The 25511-nt window shown below is 51.2% G+C and overlaps 2 protein-coding genes across 2 annotated transcripts; both read right to left on the reverse strand.

Moving 5' to 3' along the window:
• Positions 1 to 3968: 3968 nt before the first annotated feature.
• LOC142091690 (olfactory receptor 6X1-like) lies at positions 3969 to 4910 on the reverse strand. Its single transcript, XM_075171077.1, has one exon. The coding sequence runs from the start codon at positions 4908 to 4910 to the stop codon at positions 3969 to 3971; it is 942 nt and encodes a 313-aa protein (XP_075027178.1).
• Positions 4911 to 15823: 10913 nt separating this feature from the next.
• LOC142092065 (von Willebrand factor A domain-containing protein 5A-like) lies at positions 15824 to 23961 on the reverse strand. Its single transcript, XM_075171802.1, has 17 exons — positions 23913 to 23961; positions 23313 to 23560; positions 22985 to 23207; positions 22484 to 22626; positions 22216 to 22330; positions 21648 to 21775; positions 21301 to 21389; positions 20700 to 20844; positions 20302 to 20381; positions 19669 to 19780; positions 19166 to 19330; positions 18918 to 19021; positions 18379 to 18560; positions 17994 to 18200; positions 17303 to 17526; positions 16986 to 17112; positions 15824 to 16781 (listed from the first exon to the last, which is right to left on the reverse strand). The coding sequence occupies exons 1-17, from the start codon at positions 23959 to 23961 to the stop codon at positions 16702 to 16704; spliced, it is 2421 nt and encodes an 806-aa protein (XP_075027903.1). The 3' UTR covers positions 15824 to 16701.
• Between the last annotated feature and the right edge of the window lie 1550 nt (positions 23962 to 25511).

Below are 25511 nucleotides of genomic sequence, written 5' to 3' on the forward strand. Positions count from 1 at the left end.
CCTGTACTCGGCACTGGTGAGGCCACGCCTCGAATACTGTGTTCAGTTTTGGGCCCCTCACTCCAAGAAGGACACTGAGGTGCTGGAGCATGTCCAGAGGAGGGCAACGAAGCTGGTGAAGGGTCTGGAGCACAAGTCTGATGGGGAGCGGCTGAGGGAACTGAGGTTATTTAGTCTGGAGAAGATGTGCAGGGGAACTGGAAGCAACAAAGAGGGGGGTAGGCAGGAAAGGGGTATAGAAGAGGCTGGTCGGGTGTCAACCTGGGCCAGTCACTGCTGGTCTGGCTGAGCTCTGCACTTGATCACCGCAGTCTGTCCTGCCTTCTTATTAAATCTTTTCATAACTCTCCCTGCATAATCTCACTCTACGCCCTGTGTGTCCGTGTGCTGCAGGGACTAAGTGCCAGCTACCAGCGTGTGTGAATTTGATGCCAGCTACTGAAGTCAGACTGGGATTGTGGCAGCCTCTGACCTCTGGTGTCAGCTACTGGAGCCAGTGGGATCCCAGTGCAGCTACCAGAGCGAGCGGGGTCTCGGTGCCAGCTGCTGGAGGCAGTGGGGCTCTCAGCTGCCAGCTGCTGGGGCAGGAACAGTGTGTATCCTAAAACCATTTCCTGGGGGGATGGCGTGAGTGAAGCGAGTGAGGGGTTCAGCACCGGCAGCTGGAGCGGTGTATAGGGTTTGCGTGGCAAGGTTTTGGGAGTGGGGGGCTACAGGGGTGGCTTCTATGAGAAGCTGCTAGAAGCTTCCCCCATGTCTGATAAAGCTGATGCCAGCCGGCTCCAAGATGGACCCACCACTGGCCAGGAGAAACAACTCTGCAGACACCAAGGTCAGGGAAGAAGGAGAAGGCACCAGAGCAGAGATTCCCCTGCAGCCCGTGGTGAAGACCATGGTGATGCAGGCTGTCCCTCTGCAGCCCATGGAGGTTAACGGTGGAGCAGATATCGACCTGCAGCCCGTGGAGGACCCCATGCTGGAGCAGGTGGATGCACCCGAAGGAGGCTGTGACCCCGTGGGAAGCCCACGCTGGAGCAGGGTCCTGGCAGGGCTTGTGGACCCATGGAGAGAGGAGCCCACGCTGAAGCAAGTTTGCTGGCAGGACTTGTGACCCCGTGGGGGACCCATGCTGGAGCAGTCTGTTCCTGAAGGACTGCACCCCGTGGAAAGGACCCACGCAGGAGCAGTTCGTGAAGAACTGTAGCCTGTGGGAAGGACTTACATTGCAGCAGTTCATGGAGGACTGTCTCCCGTGGGAGGGACCCCACGCTGGAGCAGGGGAAGAGGATGAGGAGTCCTCTCCCTGAGGAGGAAGGAGAGGTAGAAACACCGTGTGATGAACTGACCGCAACCTCCATTCCCTGTCCCTCTGTGCCACTGCGGGGGAAGGAGGTAGAGAAAATCAGGAGTGACGCTGAGCCCTGGAAGAAGGGAGGGGTGGGGGGAAGGTGTTTTTAGGATTTGGTTTTATTTCTCATTATCCTACTCTGATTTGATTGGTAATAAATGAAACTAATTTCCCCAAGTCGAGCCTGTTTTGCCGTGAAGGTAATTGGGCAGTGATCTCTCCCTGTCCTTACTTCGACCCACGAACCTTTCATTATATTTTCTCGCCCCTGTCCAGCTGAGGAGGGGGAGTGATAGAGCGGCTTTGGTGGGCACGTGGTGTCCAGCCAGGGTCAACCCGCCACAAGCGGGAACGCAGGTGACAGCCCATGTGCCTGGTGCTGGCTGCTGCGGGGGGTGAGTATCTGTATCTTCCCCAAAGTGCGTGTGTGTGGAGGGTGTGTGTGTTCACCAGAAAACTTAAAGCTGGACCAGCCGGTTAGCAGGAGCCCCAGCTCCGGGCAGGGGTATCAGCTGGGCAGGGGGTTGGTGCTGGTACCTGGGTGGAGTGTGAGGTGCCAGGGGGACGACTGGGTGAGTGCTGCGTGTTTGCAGGGAGCATCAAGCTGGACCAGCCGGCAAGTAGGGGACCCATGGGGCGGGTCAGAGGGCCAGGACCTGGGCAGGGTACCAGGAGAACAGAGGGGCTGTGCCAATGCTCAGGGCACCTGCAAATGTCCATGTGGCTTGTGAACCCTGAGAGAGTCGTGTGTGTACCTGCACTAGTGGCCGCCTGTCTCTGACAACCCCAGAGGCGGTGGGGACATGGGTGTCTGCACTTGTGTGTTATGTGGGTCCTGTGTGTCGGTGGTGTTGATGGCAGCACCTTGGTTGTGGCAGTCTGTCTGACCGGTCGTGTCAGTGTCCTTCTGCATGTGTACATGTGTGACCACGTGTCTCTGGGGTACACACTGAGCCTCACTACTGGTTGAGCCTGCAAAGAGGAAAGCAGCAGCCATGGCCATTGACCTGGGATGGAGACCCCGGGTCACTAAGCTTGGCTCTAGTGGCCGGGCAGGAGGAATCACCAGGCTGTGGAGCTGCTGGAGGTGGTGGCTGCTTATAACATCCCCTAACATGTATCAATCCAGATGATGAAGGTGATACCAGGGTTAAAACAGGAGTGGTCAGTAGGATTGTTAAAAGGAAAGCCTGGAGTTCCCACATGCTTATGAACTACAAAAGGGTTAGTTCCCTCAGGGTGGTCTGGTTTTCCACCTTGCCTTCATAATTTTTCTGGGGAAACATTGTCAATGAGATAAATAGGGCCACTAAAATCACATCTGGTAGGTTTATGCTGATGTCTCTGAACAGGTCTGTCCATGCACATGAGTCTGATTTCCCTGCCTTTTCCTGTAACAGATTTCTGTGTGTTTTACCACTACTTTAAAAGAACATTTTTTTTTCAAATTATTATTCCTCAAAATAAAAACAACCATACAAGCAAGCCCATTCCTCCACCCCTTTACTTTCCTGTGTTGCAAACAGTACATACTCTTGCCTATAAGCCCACGCTTACTCCCTTCTGCACGCCCTCTTAAAGCACCTATCCTGGCAGCAATCATTTTATTACACTGAAAGAGGCAAGGTCTGAGGTCAGCATTTACCGCAATGTCTACATTTCTAACACATCTGGTAAGGTTGACACTTTCAATGACTCTTCATGGTTGCTACCTACTGAGTGGGAGGTTTTCAAGGATAGAAATCCATAGAAAAACCCTTAGGAGGGTTTTTTTCCTTCTCAAAGAAATTCTGATTTACTTGAGGATAAAAGGCCAGAATTCCCTAAAATTACTTCCTTATGAGAAGCCATTGAGCCAGTGAATACCAGCTGAGTTTGTCATTCAAAGGTGAACTGACAAGAGAGACTAAGGTGACTATCTAAATGAGGATACCCACCCTTTAGCCGAGATTAGTCTAACCATACAGGAAACATTCTCTATAAATCTTTGTTTTAGTTCAAACAAGGATTAATTAAAGGAAATCATACGTTTCAAATGACACAGACAATCAGTTGAAGCAATGAGAGAATCAATATTCTTGATTAGGATAATCATGTCAGAAATTAGGGAGGCATTGTGTATCAATCACATAGATCACTTAAATGATGCAGAACATAAATAACAAGTAGGATTGCTTATGCTGACCTACGCTGATTTTGCTACGTTAAAGATCAATGGAGCCACAACAAACAGGAACACAAACCCCTCAGTCTCTTTATTTTAGAAGAATTAAATTTTGTAATCATAAAACGTCTCTTTCATAGTAACAAATAAATACAGGAAATGGCAGAGAGCCCTCTTCTTTTTATTTTTTGCTTTGGTGGATAATGAAAATAATGAATCTTTGGAAAAGACTTGGAAGCATAATCTCAGAATAAAGAAGTGGAAGAACAGGCAACCAAGTATGTAAGTCAAATATTGTCCACAGATCACACATTCAGGAGGCAGTATTCCTGCCTGCCTAATCATAATCTAAATCATCTGCCTTCTTTACAAAAATTATTGATATGTGTACTTCCCAAAGGGGTTTCTAGAATCAGTTTGCTACAGGAGCCTGCAGAAAAGTCAACATTTTAGTCCTCATTCTTTAACCTCAAATATTTTATTTCTAGTCAGTGATTTTTTCAAGGCAGTCTTTACCTCTTTGTTCCTCAAAGTATAAATGAAAGGGTTCAGCATTGGCGTAACAAGGGTGTTCAGAAGGGACACCACTTTGTTCATACTTAGTGAGGCATGCCCTCTTGGCCTGACGTAAATGAATATGACCGCCCCATAAAGCATGATGACTACAGTCAGATGAGCAATGCAGGTGGAGAAAGCTTTCCGTCTCCCAGAAGTAGATGGGATCCTCAATATGGTCAAAATGATGGCGAAGTAGGAGATGACAGTCAAGAAGGAAGTGCTAAACAGAAGCAATATAGCACCAACAAAAATGAGCCATTCAATATGGCGGGTGTCAGTGCAAGCCAGCTTCAGCATTGGCCCAACGTCACAGTAGAAGTGATTGATGACATTGGGGCCACAGAATGGCAGTCTGAACACCAGAATAGTTTGCACAAAGACAGTCATAAGGCCACCCATCCAAGAGCCAAACGAGAGCTGAGCACACAGTTTTCCACTCATGATGGTGGTGTAGTGGAGAGGGTTGCATATTGCTATGTATCGGTCAAAGGACATGGCTGTGAGGAGGAAAAGCTCAGTAGTACCAAGGAAAAAGAAGGAGAAGGCTTGGGCTTTGCACCCAGCTATGCTGATAGACTTCTTGACCTCCACAAGACAGGCCAAAAACTTGGGTGCAGTGGCCGAGATATAGATGATTCCCAGAAATGACAGATTTCCAAGGAAGAAATACATGGGTTTGTGGAGAGTGTTGTCATTCACCACTGTGGTGATGATGATGACATTCCCAGTGACAGTCAAAATGTAGATGACCAAGACTCCCACAAAGACCAAAACATGAACCCTTTGAAGGCTGGGGAAACCGAGAAGAATAAATTCAGTCACAAAAGTCTGGTTTTCCATCCTCTGCTTCCACTTTGTATATTTCTGCATTAATAAATATGGCAAGTAAAGGAGTGATCAAAGTTTCTTTCTATGTGAGTAGGGAAGAGGAAATATAGAGATATACATGTGTATGCGCATATAGGTATGTATATAAATATATATATGTAAGAGACATTTTAAAATTGATTTTAATATATATTTTAAAGAAACCAGAGGGTTTGAGATCCTTATAATAGTTTTACTGCTTAATTTCTCAGTTACTTTTTCAGTTGAAAAAGTGATCTCTCTTATACTGGAAGACTGTATGGAAGACTGAAGAATTTATGATTGACAGTGATATATACTGGTAATATTCCCTCTACCAGTTACATTTCTAAGGGTGGGAGACATGACCGTAATTTATGTCCTCTAAAAGATGGATGTCTAGTCAAAATTAATCTAGGCTCCTACTTTGAAGCTCAGAGTACTGCCAAAAAGTGATTAACCCCATCCGGACGTAGGCAACATGAACTACCTCTTACCATAGGCGTTTCTCCATCGGTTGTCCATAGCAGAACACAGGAGAGCTGGATGGCAATAGTTCTCCAAAAATGTTATTGTTTGAACAGAGATGAAATGTATATCGCCTTTTGCATATACAAAGCCTTCATAAGTCTGTCCTGACCATAGCTTTATGTAAGAATTCACTCTCTTTCCAAGGAAAAAAAATAGATTATGCAGAAAATATTTTAAATCTCTACTTTATGAAGATTTATGTCACCAGTTTTTTGTTACCTTGGTTTTTTTCATCCTCACAGGTTGTTGTCAAGCAGTCCTAAATGAAAGAAAGAGCATGACAGTCACATTCTAAACCTATTAATTGCTCATGTATTCGGTTTTATTAAAAAAAAAAAGTACAAATGATCTGCTGTCCTTTCATTCCTACTTATCAAAATAAGCATTAAGTTGACTTGAGAGTAGAAGTCATGATCTTCCCTTGCTAAGCACATTTTAAAAAGCATTCAAGTTTCTGCCCCTCCCTGCTTTAGGATAGGAATATCTTACTAATACATTATTGTCAACATACCCTGTCTCTCTTCACCCTGATTTCTATCATGCAATCTAATTACTCATACGAGCAAACAGTCTAAATTTCTTGGACAGCAGATTGTTCTGAAATATTTTCTTTTTCTTGTCCTAAACCACTTAGAGTATAATACTCACATGCCTCGGTCTCTTTAGGGCCTGGATTACCTTCAGTAGCCACCAATGGTTCTCTGAATAATGAAAACACAAAAATGGAAGGAAGATATTCACATTTGTGAAAAAGCCACCAATGTTAAAATCATCATCCCAAATAACAAATATCTTCTGAGGAGGGAAGGGAGATAAATACCTGTCAGCAATGCCTATACTCAGCATATAATTAAACCTCTCTATGTGCTGTTGTTAAGCAAGCTGAGTAGCTCCAGACTGAGGGAAGATATTCAGGTAGTTCCATTGCACATTCAGAGGCATTTAATAAAGCCCATTACTGTGCAAAGACTATTGGCTGGGAAGGAGCAATTAACTCAGCTCATCCAACATGAAATCTTCAGGGGGAAAATGGATCACTTAAACGGTGTAAAGGGCCTGCAGAACTTTGAAAAGCAGCCTAATGGATAAATCAGCATGGAAAACCAGAGTATCTTAACCAGTAACAAAAATTAAACTCTTGTAGAGAGTCATGAAAAGAGCCCCAAATTCTCAGACAGACCTGATGAATCAGCTGTTGCAGAGTATGTCAGCTCTATGGATTCGATGAATATAAGGATCCATATTTTGTTCCCCTGCGTTTCTTTTCATTTTGGATGGCAATGATGATTAAAATTTGTGAGCAAGTCTACACAGCCTCCTCTGGGTAAGATGGGTTTGGTAACAACTGCTGATAAGATAGTAGAGTGACTGCAGAAGACTTGTGGGAACAGAACACCCAGAACTAACTGTCTGAGAACTCTTTCTGAAGCATACTGCCATACCATAATGGCAGCTTCATTCCTGAATTAACTCAACAAACTTTAGGCTGTTTTTATCACTAATGAAGCTCTCTGTCCCACATGCCTCTTTATCTCCCCCTAACTCTCGCTAAGGAAGTCCTTTGACAAGGAAGGAGCACATCCACTTGATCTGAATGGGAGGGCATGGGTGACGGGCTCAGTAAATGTTCTGAAATTTGTTTGACACCAAAGTTGAAAGCTTCCACTGGGAGTTAAAAAATTATATTCCTTCACTGCTAAGAGAAAGAAAATAATGAAGCTATTTTCACTGGGGACAAGTGGCGGTTGTTGGGTGATTATGAACAGAGAACACAGCTGAGCAGCAGACAGGATGGGCCAGGAGGGTGTTTCATGTACATAACTGCACAGATATGCAGAAACAAAGGAAGATAGCTGCATACAGACATATGCAAGGGAGGGGAGCATTAATGATATGATAAAGATTGAATTAGCCTTCGGGTGCTTATTTAAGCAAACCACCCATGTTCATAACAAAAAGCAACAGCTTGTTTCGATTCAGCACAGAACTAGGGATTTTTGTTACAACAGAACAATCCTGGTTCAAACTGAAATAAAAGTTTTCATGCAGAACTGTTTCTCATTTTGGTTTTGCTCTAGCTCAGCTACAGCAGCTTCCATCTGAAGTTCCAAACATTTCCATCTGCAAGAACAGAATTCCAAAGAGTTCTGGCTCCTGCAAGTTTTTCCTTCCCACCCCCAAGCCTGATCCCATTAATTTTGTTGTCAAAGAGTTTCACAAACCATTGATCAGGTTTCTCTCAGATATTTGTCTCACTACCCTTGGGTCACATGCTTGAAATCCTTCTTCCTGTCCCAAACACCCAGGGTTTTAAAGCAGCCCCTTTTTCTTCTTCACACAGGAGAAAGCCCCCAGCTCTGACCACAGTCAGCCCACAGCAGAGAGACAGCCCTCAAAAACACCAACGGAGACTCAACATTTACCTCAGACCCAGACAAAGGGTTGGATGATGAACCCCTGCTCCTACCAGCTGCATTTATATTAAGGATGCTGCTTTTTCTCTCTTCTTGATATGCAAGGCGCATAAAGACAATCACAGCCCAACAGGCACTTTTTACAAGTACTGTTATCAGCACCAGGAGAGATGACCAGCTGATAGTTGGATTGCCAACAGAACACGTAAGCACTCCGGGACGATTAATCAGCCTTTTTGTCCCTCCCCGTTGCTCCCACTAATGGTTTAGTTTTGACAGGTCTCAGACCGAAATAGATCTCTTATCAGCAATTTTCCCATCCTGACATGTAGGAACATGTCAGTAAATCAAAGAGCGTGTGAGACAGCAGAACAGTGAAAAATGCAGCCTCCCCTTCCCACCTCAAGGACCTTTAATACCCTGTGTTATCTGTATGCAAATGAGATATGTGCCCCTCCAGTACTTGGTACTCCTGAAAGTTCGACAGGCTAGACAGGGAGTTGGCGTTTGGCGAGACCCATCACCAGTTCGGTCTTCAGCTTTCTCTTGCTGCCAGCCAGCTCAGAGGGACATTGTCGTTACCTTGGGTATCAGGTTTTTTCAGGGCATCTCAGAAGACCCTGGTGTCCTGGAAGGTGACCCCTGTCCCATTTCTCTGGGCCCCTAGGGCATTCAGTTTTTCACAGGAATATGATCTGAGATCTGTTTTGTCCCATCTGAAGTGGAAGCAAAAAGGCCCATGCATGAATTATCCCATGGTACTGGGATTGACAGCCTCCTGGGAATCACCTGCAGTGGACTGCATGCATCGTGGTGGATAATTTAAAAAGATTCTGCCCTGAAAGTCTTAAAAGGTCTTTTTAAGTCCACCACATCCAGCACAACCCCAAAACCTGTAGTTCAGAGCACACATCTGGAGCAGGAGTCTCTACAAGGAGCACTGCCAGATTGCTGAAACTGCTGGTTTTCAAGATGCACACGCCTGATTACCCCCAGTAGCTTTCTGGACGGTCTTTACTGGTATCTTATGCAGGAAGATTATAGTTCCTGTGTACACAGTTCCCACATGCAAGAATGTTCTCTTTACCTCAAAGGAATAAGGCAAAGACATTTTCTTCCACTACCCTTTAGGGAAGAGTCATGTTTCTGAAAGGAATTCTTCCCTCTCCCCCACGGCCTTTCTAAAAGTGTCCTGAAAGCCAGACACCTCCAGAGATATGCCTGGTACATAATATATTCCCTCCACATCACCCCTACACTTTTGAGGAGAACTAGGAGTGTTTTGTTCAGGTTTCTCAGTGGGGGTGTCCCAGGCAGCAAATCGACAGGAAGAAGTGTCCCTTAGAAAATGCTGACCACAGTGATGTGTGAGAAGGCTTTCACTTCTCACACATGGTGGAGAAGGCCTTCTGCTCCCCCATGCTCGATGGCATCCTCAGGATGGCATCTGTAATGCAGACATAGGGTGCGCAAGTGAACAAAAATGGCAAGACTACATCTCGGATGGACATTGCAGCAGCCTGGTGTCACTACAGGAGAGCTCCAGCAAAGAGGTCAAATCACAGAAGCGGTCAATTGGGCTGGGGCCACAAAAACTTCAACTGGTTTGAGAAGTATGTGATGACGGTGGAACTAGTCATTCCCCCAAGCCACGAGCCAGCTGCCAGTGGGAAAACCACTTTCTAGTTCATCATGCTTGTATGGCCAAGTACTGGTTGGAGGACATGGTGGCCAGCAGGTAACACTTGGACACTGCAAGAGATCCAAAGAAATAGAGCTGAGCCATACAGTCCTGAGCAGAGGTGGGTCCATCCCCAGTCAGGAAGTTGGCCAGCAGCCTGGGCAGGTTGATGGAAGTATAGCAGGTCTCCAAGCTGCTCAAATTTGCTGGAAAGAAATACATTGGGCTGTGGAGATGCTGGTGTGTCGCCACCAGCAGAACAATGAAGATGTTCCCAAGCACAGTCTCTGCACAGACAATGAGAGAGAGGAGGAAGAGAGGCACCTGGAATCAGGTGCTTTCCCGAATCCCATCAGGAAAAACTCTCTCGGTGACGTCTGTTTTTCCCTTTCCCCTTTCTCCATGCAGTGTCCTTGGTCTTTCTTTTCCCGTCTTGTCAGAAAGGGCACCTATGAGAGAGGGAATGTTTGTGAAAGAAAATGTTACCAGAGAGCAAGCAGTGTTTTGCGCACATCAGGCTGTATTCATGTTCCCTTTAGGGGCTCCACGCTTAGTGCAAGAAGAGGAACGGGTTCTTGGAGAGAGCTCGTCCTAGGAGCACTCCTTTCCACCACACAGATGAGTTGCCCCAGGAAGGTACCTACTACTCTCAATGGAATAAAAAGGGAATGGGCATTTGCTCAGTCTTCAACAGCCCAATGACTATGCCTCAACTTATCCCCAATATGTCCTTCACAGGTGTCAAGGACAGAGTTCCTTTTGCTATCAGCAGGAGAAAGACAACTTAGTGTCTAGGAGGAGATTTAAATCTCAGATCCACAGTAAGTGGAAGGGGGGCCAGCACAAGTATACTGAGCTTTGTGTATGGTGAGACAGAAGCTAGCATTGCTTGCTGAATTGCTGCATGAGCATATCTAGCTAATTATTACATCATAGCGTTGTCTGAAAAGCGGATTCGTGCCCGGCGTGCAAGTGACCAATTCCACACGCTCAGGAGAGAGATTGTTTTATTCAGGCCTGGGTGCTCGGTGGACTTGCCACAAATCAAGCACACCTGGTCTAGTTACCTTTCTGTTTATATCCATGCTTCTCATACTTATTTTAAGATTCTCTTTTACATATTCCTTAAATTTCCGGGAACTAATTATAATATTACATCATCCTAGACACATGCGCACTAAAGCCTTTAGAGTCTCCTTGAGCGTCTCGGCAGGGCAGTGAACTCTTCATGAACCTGTTCCTTTCTTTCCTTATAAGGTTGAGGTTTGTCTCCGAGCCACGTCCGGACCAGGTTTGTTTATGGTTCTCGTTTCCAAGGTTACTCTTCACTAGAGTCTAACAATGCTTCTAGGATACACGATTTAGACTACAATTCTACACACCTGCAAACACCACACCTGCTAGTTACCTAACTTCTAAGCAACAAGTCTTCATTGTTTAGAATTACCGGCAGTATGGAATAATAGGTACTGTAACAGACTGTACCTACTGCATCAATAGGATGGCTACTTCAATAACATCACTGATAGGACAGCTGCAGAACAAGAACAAAGTGACTCGGGGTCAGTCTCAGAGCTGACTCTTCAGGAAGACAGAACTGACTTAACTGGCACAATAAACAACAGCCTGTCTGGAGAAACTGAGGAAGTCCAGAAAGCCACAGGTCATTGAATTTAGGGGGGATAAAAGGCCAGCTGAAAGGTCGAGGGGTGAGATTAGCAGGAAAGGCATCAGTGAAGACCCCACCATCTAACAAACTGCTGTGGAGGTGTAGCGATCCTGACCGAAGATGGTTGCATGTCAAGGAGTTTGTGGCGCACATAACAGTTAGCCGGAGGAGGCTCAGGCCTGTGCCGTGCCGTGCCGTGCCGTGCCGTGCCGTGCCGTGCTGCACGCAGGGCGTGACCGTCAGGCTGGGCTGCGCTGCACAAATGCCCCGGCCGCAGGACAACCTCAGCAGCTCCTTCTAACGGAGGAGCCCACAGGCAGCGCATGCTCGGCGCTGGCGATTACGGCTCCTGCCTGTCCTTGCCTGTGTCTGAAAGTGCAGCAAGAAGTTCTCATGTGAACATGTGAACGTCCTTTCTGTTTGACAGTAGAAATGATGAATACCATTGTTTTCCTTGAAGAAAATCCTCCAGTAGCTTGAGTGACCCTTCCACGCACGGGATCTGTGCGGTGTGCTGCACCCTGGTTGGAGACCCAGCTGATGCTTTACAGCTTGGTGTTCCCAGCATCTGAAGGGACATAACATTTTCTGTATGATCCTCTCTTTCTTCATAGAGTTAGCTTTGATAAATAGCATTTTAAAAGATAGCTTACAGGGCCAGAGTGCTTGTCTTACTGGGACCATAGCAAATCAGCACCTCCTAGTGCAGACTAGGAGGCAAAGGTCTTCTCCAGGCCACCTCAACATGTCGGGTGGGGTGATCTTGAAACCCCCGTGCCCTGAGCTCTAAGGGCCAGTACGCAGGTCTTGTGGACCTCAGCAGGTTGGTAGCTCTCAGGGATCTGAGAGTGCTTGTCCTAAGGCATCTGAAAGTGCCTGCATAACTACAGCACTACACTGCTAATAGTGACCATGGCTGGCTGGCTCCGTTTTTGATAGGTATCCACCGCCAGTTGTCAGAGTTAATCATATCGCAGCTACATTGTAGACACAGACCGGCAAATTTAAACAAACATAACTGATATAAATGCACCTGCTGTTGCTGTGATTATCATAACCACATGCCACAATCTATGTCAGGTATCACAGATCTCTACACATATACTTCTTATAGTCACAGTTTCTTTCCTCACTGGCTAATACAGTGTCCTGGTTCCGGCTGGGACAGAGTTAACTTTCTTCCCAGTAGCTTGGGGTGGGTGCTGTGGTTTGGGTTTGGTGTGAGCGGAGCCTTGATGGCCCATTGATGCTTTGGTTGTTGCTGGGTGGTGCCTGCACTGGGGACTTTTTGTTCCTCTTTTCAGCCTCCCATGCCCTGCCACGTGCAGGGGAAGCTGTGGGGAGGGAGCACAGCTGGGGTGGTTGATCCAGCTGGCCAGTGGGGTATTCTATACCATGTGACATCATGCTCAGTTGTCGTGGTTTAATCTGGCAGGCAGCCAAATACCACACAGCCGCTTGCTCACTCCCCCCGCCCCAAAGTGGGACGGGGAGAGAATCGGAAGGGTAGGAGTGAGAAAAACTCGTGGGTTGAGATAAAGACAGTTTAATAGAACAGGGAAAAATAAGGGAAAATAATAATGACAATGATAAAATATACAAAATGAGTGATACGCAATACAATTGCTTACCACCCACGCTGACCGATAACCAAGTAGCGATCGGTACTTCCTGGATCACGCCTACCATTCATATACTGAGCATGACGTCACATGGTATGGAATACCCCATTGGCCAGCTGGGCTGGCTGTCCTGATTATGTTCCCTCCCATCTTGTGTACCTAGCTCAGTCAGTAGGCACGGGAGCTGTCCTTGGACTAGGAGGGCACTTAGCAACAACTGAAAACATCCGTGTGTTATCAACATTCTCCTCATACTAAATCCAAAACACAGCACTAGGAAGAAATTTAACCCTATCCCAGCTGAAACCAGGACATCAGTATAAAAACAGGGCGGGGGGGCTCGCCCCCATTCGTGACACGCAGTTGGCGGTCGGTGAGCAGTTGCATTGTGCATTGCCTGCTTTGTATATTCTGCTATTGTTGTTGCTCTCATTGTTATTATTACTGTTCTACTTTGTTTTATTTCAATTATTAAACTGTTTTTATCTCAACCCGGGAGTTTTCCTACTTGTGCCCTCCCGATTCTCTCCCCTATCCTACCGGGGGGGGGGGGGGGGGAGGGGCGTGACTGAGCAGCTGCCTGGGGTTTATTTGCCGGCTGGGGTTAAACCACGACATACAGCTTTACACTTTCCTCCCCAATAACCGAGGAAATCACACAACTGATGTCATATCACATCAGATGCCCTCTCTCCTGTCAGTAGAAGAACAGGCACTGCAGGTATTGAGTACCTCTGAGCTTTCAGCTGTGGTTTTGGGGCTCTGTGCTCAGTGTTGCCAGTAAGAGGCTGAGTGAACAGAGGGTGAAGTGGGGAAGGAGCATCATCCAGTGCATGCTTGTGGTAAGCACCCATTACGAGCCTGAGTGCGTGCTCAGGGCAAGTCCACACTTGAGGAACAGAACCCTCTGCATCCTAGGGTTTTCCCAGCACTGTGGATAAGCACAATGATGTCCCTGCTGATTTCCTCCCCATGACTTTCGAGCCTTTACAGGGAGATGGAGATGGTGAATGAAAGCACCTAGGTGGTCCATAGAAATCCTGGGATGAATAGGCTGCTCAAAAAAGTGATGCACTCAAACTCTAATACACCTTTCTCCCAGGCTGGGATGAATTGTGTCTGTAAATGCTGATGACACGTGGAATTAGGAGAGATTCCCCCACTGAACACTGTGAATGAAGAGTTTCCAAATCTCCTGGGCAAATGGATGAGAGTTAAGTGTTAAAAACCTGAAGGAGTGAGGTGAAAACCCAGGTTACAATGAGAGAGGGAGTGTCTTATGGAACAGCCCAGTGGGAGATGAAGTGAGAAGTATTGGCCACCTTGGCCTATACTCTTGCCAAGCTGCTCCAGCACCTCACCTGAGGTGTGTGAGTGTCCCAGGGCTGGGTCCAACACCACAGCAGCACAGCTTTAACTCAAGTCCCAGAGCCATGCTCTCTAGAATTTCAGAAGGGGTAAGCAGGAGAAAGACATCCAGGAAAGGGCAGAACTAAACCACACATCTTCGCCTCTTGTTTTCACTATGTAAAGACCACTGATTAAATCAGAAGAGTCCAGATGTGCCTCAGCAAACATGGCACTTCCCTCTAATCTTCAGCATGAAGTGATGACTTTTCCTGTGGTGGTGCCTGGGAAGGAAGACTCAGGTCTGGGTGTCACCTGTTCTGCCCCATATCACTTCCCTCCCTATTCTCTCTGAAAACCCTTATCTCACAGGAAGGCCAACAGAAGGAGCTTTTTCACTCTTCCTTCCATAGCTGGAGCTCTGGGCCTGAAGCACCTGACTGCCATTTCCTAGTGTTACGGAAATAATCAGTGTCCTGGAGGGTGTCTCCCTTGGGATTTCAGGGAGGGAGCACTGCATAAGGGTATCCCTGTGGAGGATGAAAGCTCTGAGCTGGTGCAAACTGTTTCAACACCTCAGGCAATGGCTGTCCCTCCCCAGACCTCCAAAGCATTTCAGCCTGCTCTGAGAAAAAGAGAAACTGAGGTGGGACAACAAGCACAGGCTTTTCCAAGCTGATGCAGCAGAGCCCAGTGAGGCTCCGGAAAGGGGATTCAGCTCACATCCTGCAGAAGACCATAATGGGATTGACTCCTTCAGAATTAGGCAGCTGTGGGTGACTGAGGTTGCCTTTTCAGCCTCTGCCAATGGTCAATGGGGAGAAAGAACCAGAGTCTGGTATCCCCTCCAGGCCATGGAGACCAACAAACTATGATCAGATGAGTCACCCTTGGGAGTCTCTTGGAGGGAAGAAGCCAAAACCTCTCCCTGGGTCAACAATGCATTTGTTGGTGGCTGAAGTAAGCTGAGCTACCGGTATTTTCCTCACAGTCGTGATTCACCTCTCCAAAATGTGAGGTCCCCAATGCCCTTCTTTCCTCCTTCTACACCCCAAGGAGAGTGGGAGGGCACATTCCGCTCAGTCCCATCCCGTTTGCATCTCTGGCGAAGGTGACCCCTCTGTCACTGTTGGTGACACTGTCTCCCCACTGACCTCCAGGGCAGGAGAGGGTGGCCAGTGCACACAGACATTTGTGCTGTGTCTGCTCCAGACAGCAGAGGTGAAGCTTAAAGGGAGAACAGCATTTATTTTCAGAGTCGCATGCTCCAACGGAGTTAAAAAGTTAAAGCTAAAACCAAGTTGGACATTAATCACCTGACACCTTTTCTGTTGCAGCTAAGATAAGTTAGACATCAGCCATCTATCTGCTGGGTGAAGTGTTGCTACAGCCGCTACCGCTAAGATCAAGCTGAAATAAGTTCAAGCTAAAAGAAGTCTAGAAAAAGCCTGGCAAGTCCTCAGCTCTTGTCTTGCTAACCTAGAACAGGTCTGTGCTCTCCCAAGAGCAATGGCAGCACCTTATGTACTGTATTGCAATCCACAGCTCTCTGGGAAGCGACGTCCTTTCATGCCCCTCCTGGTGACTCCCCTGCAAGGAAGGATCATGGGCCCAACTGAAATAAAGGCTATGTCACACCTTTTGGCTTACAGAAGATTCACCGTTTATTGGAAAATGAATCAGAGACTTTGCCAACATGGGCTGAGACCCACGAATTCAGGGCCCTGGGGCAGGAGGGAGTACATTGCACGACTGGTTTGCTGATCACAGCTCCTGCAGTTCTACCTCCAACATGCTGGCAGTTTTCAAATCAACCTCGCCCCACATGAGCTCTCTTGGACATTATGGTGGGCTGGCTCTGATGTAGATGAGAGTTTTACTTCCAAAACCACTGTTTTACATGGCAATGCAGATATGGGAGTTCCTGACACAGCCTGGTCTTTCGGGGTAAAGCAAAGAGGTCAGCAAGTGGGGTGCAGCAGGAGTCCTTCACTGGGAGCCACTGCTGTTGTGCCTGCTGTTGACACCTCTAAACACTCATCTTCTCTGGTGTGCACAGCACTCTCTTGTCAAGACAGAAACCATAGAATCATAGAATCATTTGGGTTGGAAAAGACCCTTGAGATCACCGAGTCCAACCGTTAACCTAACACTACCAAGTCCACCACTAAACGATGTCCCTAAGCGCCATCTTTGTGGACGCCAGTAGCCCATTTTGCCAAAGCCTAATTTGGGAAGGGCAGCCACTGGGGAATGTGATGCTTCCTTCCCATTCCTACCCCTGCCCAAACCAGACACGCTGGAGGCTCTGAACTAGAGCTTTTCTCTTGAGGAGCTCAGCATGGCACAGGTTCAGCCCAACTAGTAGAAGACATAAGCAGTGAGAATTCATCTGTAACGTAAGACCCCAGCTGGTAGCAGGAGTGGTATCCCAGCATGGTAGGTGAATTTAGGCTCTACTTTCTGGGCCTTTTTAGCTCTGCAGGTGCTGCTGGTCTCTAGCACAAAGCATGTGATGAGCTCAGAGCCTGAAGACACTTGGCTCCACGCTGCTCCCAAGGAGGGTGTTGGCTGCCTCCAGGCACTTGTCCAGCTGGGACACTGCAATCAGGGAGAGACAGGGGCACTAGGGGAGTCAGGCAGGAGGGAGAGTCCACAGATGGAAAGGAGAAAGGGGACACAGGACTCCTTCAACTGCCCCCAGGAAATTGTGGTCCTGTGAAGGGGTGAGGCAGGTCCCACTGGAGAGAGAAGGGAGGAGGCTGTGCTGTGGGGATCAGCAGGAAAAGGACCCTCAAGACTCACCAGCTTGGCTGCACAGCCAGGTCACAGCCTTGGCCTCCAGCAACTCACAGAGGCCTTGATAATCCTTGTCGTTTCTGTGCAGCCAGGTCACAGCCAGCACTGTGGCCCAGACGCTTGGCTCCATGACCTGTAGGAGAACAATGACTCAGGCATCCTCCCTGCCCCCTCACTGCTTCCCACCCCTTCCTTTGTGGCTTCTGGTTTCTGATCCCTTCATTCCCCTCTGGCTGCCCTTGGAATGCCAGTGTTGCCACCAGCCAAGGGGTTCCCACTGCCCCAGGATGACACGCTGCCACCATAAGAGGTTCTCCCCTTACCTCACCAGGCATCTTTCCCTTGATTTCAGCCTCATCCATTTCCAGCACAGAGGCCAAGCCTGAGCTGAGGGCCCAGGAGCCATCTACATTCTGCAGCACCACCAGCTCCTGGCACTCAGCAAAGGCTTTGGTTAACCAAGGCCCAAAAATTGGAGAGCGCAAAACAAATTCCGTGGGATCCACATACTCGAGAGAAGAAATAGATGGTGCTGGTGGTTTACATGCTGTGGGAGAAGATGTGAACAGGAGGGAGAATCACAGGAAGCTGACCCCTCTCTACTGCTCGGTTGCAATGCCCCAGAACATTATCTCTGCTCTTCTTTCGGCAGCTACCTGCACTCTAAGCTCCTTCCTGCATGTCCCCAAAGCACTCCCACCCGCAGACCTTTCTGGACACCCCTAACTCACCCCCAACTTTGACCATTGCCTCTTCTCCTGGCATTCCTGCCCAGCCATGTCCCAAGTCCTCTCATGATAGCCCCCCAACACATCTTATCCAAATGTGCATTTATGATCCAGCACCGTCCTTGTCCCCTCCCTCGTTTCCCTGAGCTGGGTCTCGTATTCGCTGAAGGACTTGCAGGTTTAAGGGTAACTAAGGGAAGGGTTAAAGGCAAAATTCATTGGTTTCCACGCCATGGGCAAGACATGGCAGCGTAACCCTCCTATCAGACATTAGATTACCCCATACCTTTTGAGCAAGCCCCCCGCTGGGGCAGGGCAGCAATGCCATGGGCGAGTCGACGGAGGGCAAGCCATGACTGACACACTGCTGTCAGCCAGCCAGGTGGGACCCAGATGGTCCTAGGATAGCAGGAAGAGACTCTACTGGAGCCACGAAGCTCAACGATCTGGCAGGGGATGAGTGACCGGCGGGGTGGCAACAGTGCCAGGGGCCCTTCGAGGGCAAACAGGGAAAGGGGCTGAATTAAGCGCGTGGGAAAGAAGCACCTGGTGGTGATGGGGCCTGCCCCGTGAGACTGGGGGTGGCCTGTGGCTGGGGTTCCAGCTCCAGTGGAATGAGAACATCCCATGGAGCTGCCCCACCAGCTCTTTCTGCAAGTGTCTTTCCTTACCTCGGTACCAGGTGACCCTCTGTGATGTGCGAACCCCCACATAGCTGGTAAAGGGGCAGATGATCCCCGAAGTGAGGCTGATCTCAACCGCGCGATGCCTTGGTTCGTCCCCGGACCCACTCGCAGCCTCTGGCAACAACCTCTTCAGCAAGCATCTTGCGGCCAGACGATGCCCAGCCAGCCTGGGGACAGAGAGGGGTGAGGCCTGACCGCCTGGCTCGTCTGCATGCTGGGGAAAGGTGGACAGAGAGAGAGCCTGGACACCTGGGTTCTCTCCCTTCGGGGGTGAGGATGGACAGAGGGGAAACCTGGATGCCTGGGTCCTCGTCTGTCTGGAGGGAAGTGATGCCCAGGTTCCTGGGTCCTACCGCTGTGGGGTCAAAGCAGGGAAGGAGGGCATGCTTGGACACCTGGATTCTCTGCCAGTTTGGGGTTGTGTGTGGTAGGTGGGAATGCATAAGCTACCTGGGCCCCCCCCAGCTGGAGTCCATGTTAGAAATGAGGGGATGCACGCATCTTCCCTTGGGACAGGCTCTCACCGGCCATCTCCTTGTGGGCACAGTGGGAATTCAATCGTGTGAGTGACATCCTGGCCGTCCAGGCGGTACTGCAAGGTCATGACCCCCTTGGCCACCGTCATATCCTGGGAACGCATGGGAAGCTACTGGAGGTTACTGGGGACACAAGATGGTTACTGGGGGATATTAGGAAGTTACTGAAAGATTACTGGTGGTTACTGGGAGGCTATTGGGAGGTAACTGGGGGTGACTGTAGTCCCAGCTCTCACCTCTGCCTGTCCATGGATCTGGGCGTAGAGGAGGCTGTGTTGACCCTGAACGATGCACTGAGGGGTGCCCCCCAGCACCTCCACCTCCAGGCCACGGGGCAGGGTCCAGCTCAGAGAGACTCCCTCAGCTGCTGGCTTGAGGGCCCTCCTCAGGCACTTCAACACCTGGGGACAGAGGGCAGGACACCACAGTTCGCAGCTCCACCAGGGTTCAGCCCATGGCCCCTGGTGTCGGGGTTCCCTGGGGACAGGGGAATGTGTGGGGTAGCCTGCTCCAGCTGGGTTCCCTGGGCACAGTCAGGTCTATAGTGGGGCACAGCCTGGGCACCTGGCTTCTCGGTGGGGTGGGGTGGTGGAGCAGAGTCAGGGGAAGCCTCAGTGCCTGGGTTCCTGGGGCAGCTGGGTCTCGACTACTGTGTGTGGGCAGTCCAGGTGCCGGCGTACTTGGAAGTCAGTGTGTCTGTGGAATAGAGGGGGACCTGCCAGGGCTCCTGGGTTCCTACCACAACTGTCATACTGTTGTCAGAGGAGACGTAGGTAGCTTCACCCCCTGTCTCCCTGGCCAGGGCCGTAGCCAGGGCAGCGCTGTCCTTGGAGAAGCAGAAGGAGAAACACCTATGGGGGAAGCAGGGGAAAGTGTCAGAAATGAGAGCCAGAGGTGGGTGCAAGGATGTTGGGATAGAGCTGGAGAACACAGGCTGGATTTAAAGCTGGGGGAACAAAGCTGGGGTGCAGAACAAGGGGGCAGGAGGAAGAGCAGGGAGTGAGGCAGGGACTGGGGTTGGAGCTGGGCTTAGTCGTGCAGCTGGCAGAGAAGAGCTGGGACTTGGGGCAGGGCTGGGGTCAGCCTAGTGGGGCTGGGGCAGAGCTTGGGGGCACATCAGGGTGTACAAGCCCTGTGCCTCAGTCTCCCTGCGCACTCTGTGAAGGGTGCCTTGGTGGTGGGAGTAGTAAGCAAATATTCCCACATTGGGGCTTGGCACTGGAGAGCTGTGCAGAGTGGGAAGGGTCTTTGGGACACTGGAGGGGCCCAAGGACTGGGACAGGCACTGGTGAACAGGGGCCCTCATCAGGGATGGAAATGACTGGACAATCAAAGGGAGACTGGAGGACTGGGGGCAGGGAGTTCCCATTACCGGTGGCTGTTGCGGTGACGGCAGACCTCAGCTGCGATGGCTTCCTTGTCAGGGGGTAGCCCAGCCATGAAGATGAAGAGCTGGGAGACAGGGGACTTGAATAGTGGGGCCCTGCACAGGAACCCCAAAATGGGGAGAGCAGGCCCCTGAAATGGAGAGAGGGGCCCAGGAGAGAGACCCCCTGTAGACAGACTACCCCGGGGAGAGCTATCCACTCAGGGACAGAAACCCCCAAAGATATAGACCCACTTCTCCATTCCCCCACACCCCACACTGTCCTTCTTGTTCCCTTGTGACCGCCCTGTGCTTTGGGTGGCTCCTCCCACCCACACTCCTGTGTCCTCTCTCTCCTCCTGGGACACCCGTTCCTCCACCCCTCCATGACCCTGCACCCAGACCTGGCGCATATGCCCGCGGGGGCGGGGGGTATTGTAGATTGAGCGGAGGGTTCCCAGCAGATTGGTGTCACCCAGACGGGATCCGGGAGAGGGGATGCGCCGCACGGCCTCGGTCACGTTGTCCTGAGTATATTCAACACTTTGCCTGCAGAGAGCATGGCATGTTTGGAGAGCACATTGCTCTATGCTGGCCCTAGAGCTCTCTGAGACCCTGCCCCATAGCACTTGCCACAGCTCTGCCCTCGGGTCCTCTGCAAGTCCCTGCCCCATAAGAGTTCTTGAAGAGACCTGGCTTCTAGTTCCTACGAGACTCTGCTCAGCATAACCCAAGAGGTGCTATCCCATAATGCCACAAAGATCCCGTCCCCAGAATCCAGCCCTGCCCTACAGTACCCAGTCGTGCCCTCCAGCACCCAACCTTGCCCCATACCAACCAGCCGATTTCAGAGCACGCACACCTGCCCTCCAGCACCTAACCCTGCCCCAGAGCACCCGTTCCAGCCCCACAGCGCCCAACCATGCCCCTGCATTTTGTACCCAGCCTTCCCCACCAGCACCTCATCCAGCCCCATAGCACCCAGCCTGCCCCACATTTGCTCACGGGTAGATGCCCACAGATGTTTCTCCATAGCAGTAGATGTTGAAGTAGCAGCCCAGGGGCAGGCTTTTGAGAAGGAAGAGCAGGGAGTCCTGTGGAAAGACACAGCAGGCAGGTCTTGGGAGGCACTTGGTGGGGCATACCTTTGCCCATAGTCTGGTCCTCCTAAACTCCCCTAGATGATCGGAGCCAGTGCCTTGAACTCCCCTGGGCACTCGAGATATTTCAAGACCATTTCAGGCCCTACCAGTTCCCACTCACATCTCTGTCCCTCCGCAAATGCCTGCCCTGGCCCACTCTCCATCAACCTGCTCCTCCACCCCATCCTGGTCCCTGCTCTGCAGGGCTACCTGTGCATGCTCAAGAAAAGTGGTGTCCAGGAGGAAGATGAACTCTCCAGACTGGCACTGCCCAGGCACTGCCTCAGGGATGCTGGGTGCCAGCGTCACCAACACCATGGGATCACCAAGCAGGGAGCCTGGAGGAGGAATGGGGTGGGATGAAGGCCAGATAGGGACCTCCTCCTCCTCCTGGTTCTGATTCTCATTGTGCTTTCAGCTTCCTCCACCTCAGAGCCTGTGACGCCCCATACTGGTGCCTCAATACCCTACGGTACTGTCCAGCAATTGCACAGCCCAGTGCCCCATGTATTCCAGTCCAGTGCCTCCAATACAGCTCCCCAGTGAGTCCTAGCACAGAACTTCCCATACGCGTGCTGCTATATCTGATACCTCACCACGGTGTCCCCAGCACCCCATGCTGGAGCCCCAGGACCCAAACTATCCCATCTGAATGCCTCCCATTCCCATCCCAGTGCCCAATGATATCTTGGCCCCCACAATCCCCAGTGTCTCCCTGTGCCCCAATGCCTCCTGCAACCCAGAGCTGCCCCCATCTTCCCTCCCCAGCTGCACTCACCTGGAGGGGCCCCAGGGTCTCCCTTCTCCACCACGGCACTGACTGCAGCAGGGTCTCCAAAATACACCAGCAGCTCCAAATCATGGTGACTTGGGGGGCTGCCAGCCAGTGAGACCTGGAGAAGGGTGCCTGATCATACACAGGAGGAGGGGACCAGACCCAGCATTGGGCCAGGAGCACAGGCACTGATCTCAGTGCATCCCCTTTTTCTCAGTGGTGACAGCCCCGCTCAGCTGCCCCCGGGATCCTGGCACTCAGGAGGGCATACCTGTGCAGTGCTGCGGTCCTGGGCAGTGTAGGTCAAAGGGGTGAGGGGGAAGTTGGCCTGGACATTGGCCACTCCACGGGGTGACTGCAGGCTAGCGGTGAGCAGCAGGCTGTAGGGCAGCTTGCTAGTGAGACAATTCCAGGCTGCAAGGAGAAACATGGCACTGGGGAGGGCAAAGGCTCTCCCTGCAGGGGTGGGGCGGGGGCAGGACCTGGCATCCATATATAGGACATATGGAGAGAATTGGGGGTTGTCAGTAAGGCGTATGGAGGGGTGCATGAGTCCGTTCATGGGAAATGTGTGTGGGAGGTGTGGATCCCTTCATGGGGCACAAGGAAGCATACGTGGACCTGTCCGGGGGCTGCATGGGGGAAAAATGTGGGTCCCCCTGTGGGTGCAAAGGGAAGTTGCATCGCGTCTGTTCGTAAAGCACGGGGGGAGTCTGTGACCCTTCTGTGGGGTGTGTGACTGCGAGGGCAGGTTCCTCGTGGGGTCACTCACCATACAGGAGTGTGTGGGGATGCAGTGTGGGTGGCAGCACAAAATGGGCTGCTCCATCTGGCTCCCGTGGCAGCTCTTGGACATAGCGCAAGGTCACAACCACCTCCCTGCCAGGCGACAGGGTGCCCAGGAAGCAGGCAAACACCTCGCCCGGATACTTAGACTGATCCTGAAGGTATTCCAGATTCTCCCAGCCTCCTGTAGCCTCGTGCAGCTGCTGGGCCTGGGTGGCAAAGGGAGGGACAGAGAGCTGATCGCCAGGCAGGCCATGGGCTGCTCATCCCATGCCCCTCTGGCAGTTCGCCCATTCATCCCTGGATGCTGGTACCTCATCCCGCAGCATGGCCTGGACCTTGGCATCCTCACTGCGGGCCTGGAAGGAGTAGATGGCCATGTGGGGGCCCAGGGGGAAGGCAAAGAGGACTTCTCTGGAGATCTGACTCTTGTTCTGGTAGATGAGTTCAGAGGCCACGTCAGCCACATAATCCTGGATAGCAACATCCACCACAGCACTACACAGAGGCACTGTGCACAGGGGTATGTGGAGCTCCTTCCCCAGCAAAAAGGATCCCGTTGCTGTTGGGAGAGATGCAACCTGTCCATCAGCAACATGAATGACACAAGGAGGTGGTTGGGACTGCTTCAAGTACGTGGCTGTTCCCACCCTGGAAACCGAGACTAGGTGAGGGTCTAGTGTGAGCCTGCCATGGAACAGTGTCTGCCCCCCGCCCCCCAGTCTCCCTTTTTCTCCAGACCTCTGTTCCCCACCTGTTTCCTGTAGAGCTCTTGGCCATTCCTTGTTTCACTCTGGGAAGGTCCAGCCCAGGTATTTCCCCCTAAGGCTGCCTATCCTTCTCCTTTCTTTGTCCCACTTTGGGAGCATCCCCCATCCCCCAGATGTCCCTCAGCTCTCTGATCCTCAGCTCACCGTCATAGGCGTAGGATTTTTCTAGAAGTCCAAAGCTCTGATGCCACATTTCTGGAGACCTGCAGACAAGAAGGGTCTCCTGTAAGAGGAGAGATCCACAGAAACCACCAGGAAGCCCCTATTTGGTGAAGATTCCTTGCCATTTCCCCAGTCCTACACGCATAGCTGGAAGCCCCAACCCACCAGGTACAGCCAGAGCAAAGCCAGGGATTCAGAAATCCCTGTTCATGAGCACTGGGACATCACCAGGAGCATCTCTGCATTGAGGAGGTCTGCACCCCACCCCCACCATGGGAGAATCCTGAAGAGAACTGAGGGATAGCAAGGGCAGATGGAGGGAAGGAGGTGTGAAAACAAGGGTGGATGGATGGATGGATGGATGGATGGATGGATGGATGGATGGGACTGTATTGGGATGAACAATACATGGCTGGATGGATAAATGGCAGATGAGGTCCATTTTGGGACAAATGGATGCATAGGTGGACAAACAGGGACACATAAGAATTTTTGTTGAAATGGTTGAATAGACAGGTGGAGGGGTCCATTTTAGAAGAGATGGGCAGGTCCCCATCACAAACGGTGTTGTGTGAATGTAGCTGCACAAGAGAGAGCACCTGCGAGGGCAGGTTGAAAGTCCAGATAGTAAGGGGGAACATGTTGGAGAGAGAAGTGAGGCCAGGGCGGGTATTCCATGGCTGCAGAAGAAATCCCAGAAAGGCACTGGGGGGAGGGTGCAGTTCACGGGGCTGTCTTCTGGCCAAGCGAAGGAGGTGACAGGGACCGCCCTCCACCCCAAGCCCATCCACGTAAGTCTCTCTGGTTCAGACACATTTGCCTCAATTTCCCCAGTTCCCGCTCGGGGGTGACAGGGTGGGGAGCCCCAGAAAGATCCCCACCCCACCATCATGCTGACAGGGTGGGCAGACAGAGCAAGCAGGGTGCAAGTCCTTGGGGGAGCAGGGGTGAGGGATGGACAGAGGGATGGGCTGAACAGGGGCAAGGTCTCCCCAGTGAACAGGGACAGTGAACAGAGAATAAGGACAGAATAACAAAGCCAGGCACAAACAAGCAGACACTCACCAGAACCACGGCCAGAGTCAGCAGGGACGGACTGACAGTCGGATGGACGGAGGGAGAGCTGGAAGAGGAAGGGGGGAGAGTGAGGGGCAGGCGGATGAGAAACGGGCAGAACGGGGGATGGAGGGACAGAGCAAGAGATGCTCGGGCAGACGGGAAGATGCAGGGCTGGGTAAGCAGAGGAACGGCTGCGATGGAGAGAGCGGCGGAGGGGCGGGCGGACGGACAGACGGACGGAGGGCGGGGAGGCAGGGCCGGGGGGCGGAGTCACCCCCACCCCCAACCGGGATCGCTGCAAAGCTCCTCCCGAGCACCCCCCGGTCCCCCGGGGGCCGTGGGGGCAGCGGGGATCCGGGATGCCGGGTAGCCTGGGAGGCTGTGGGATGGGGAGGGCAGAGGGGGCACCCCCGGGGGCGGGGGTCTGGCCGGGGTCCCTCGGAAGCCGAAGGGGCGAGTGGGCGGGAGCGTCTGCCACCCGCGCTGCGGGACACCGCCCCGCATGAGCTGCTGCAGCCCCGG

This window comes from Calonectris borealis, chromosome 22 (genome assembly GCF_964195595.1).
Source record: "Calonectris borealis chromosome 22, bCalBor7.hap1.2, whole genome shotgun sequence".
In the NCBI taxonomy this organism is placed as follows: Eukaryota; Metazoa; Chordata; class Aves; order Procellariiformes; family Procellariidae; genus Calonectris; species Calonectris borealis.

Excerpts from the sequence above, each read along its gene's own strand:
- LOC142091690 (XM_075171077.1), bottom strand. The coding sequence starts at position 4,910 with ATGGAAAACCAGACTTTTGTGACTGAATTTATTCTTCTCGGTTTCCCC.
- LOC142092065 (XM_075171802.1), bottom strand. The coding sequence starts at position 23,961 with ATGTGGCATCAGAGCTTTGGACTTCTAGAAAAATCCTACGCCTATGAC. Across the intron at positions 23,208-23,312 it reads AGGCCATGCTGCGGGATGAG|GCCCAGCAGCTGCACGAGGC; the intron begins GTACCAGCATCC and ends TTTGCCACCCAG. Across the intron at positions 20,845-21,300 it reads ACATCTGTGGGCATCTACCC|GCAAAGTGTTGAATATACTC; the intron begins GTGAGCAAATGT and ends TGCTCTCTGCAG.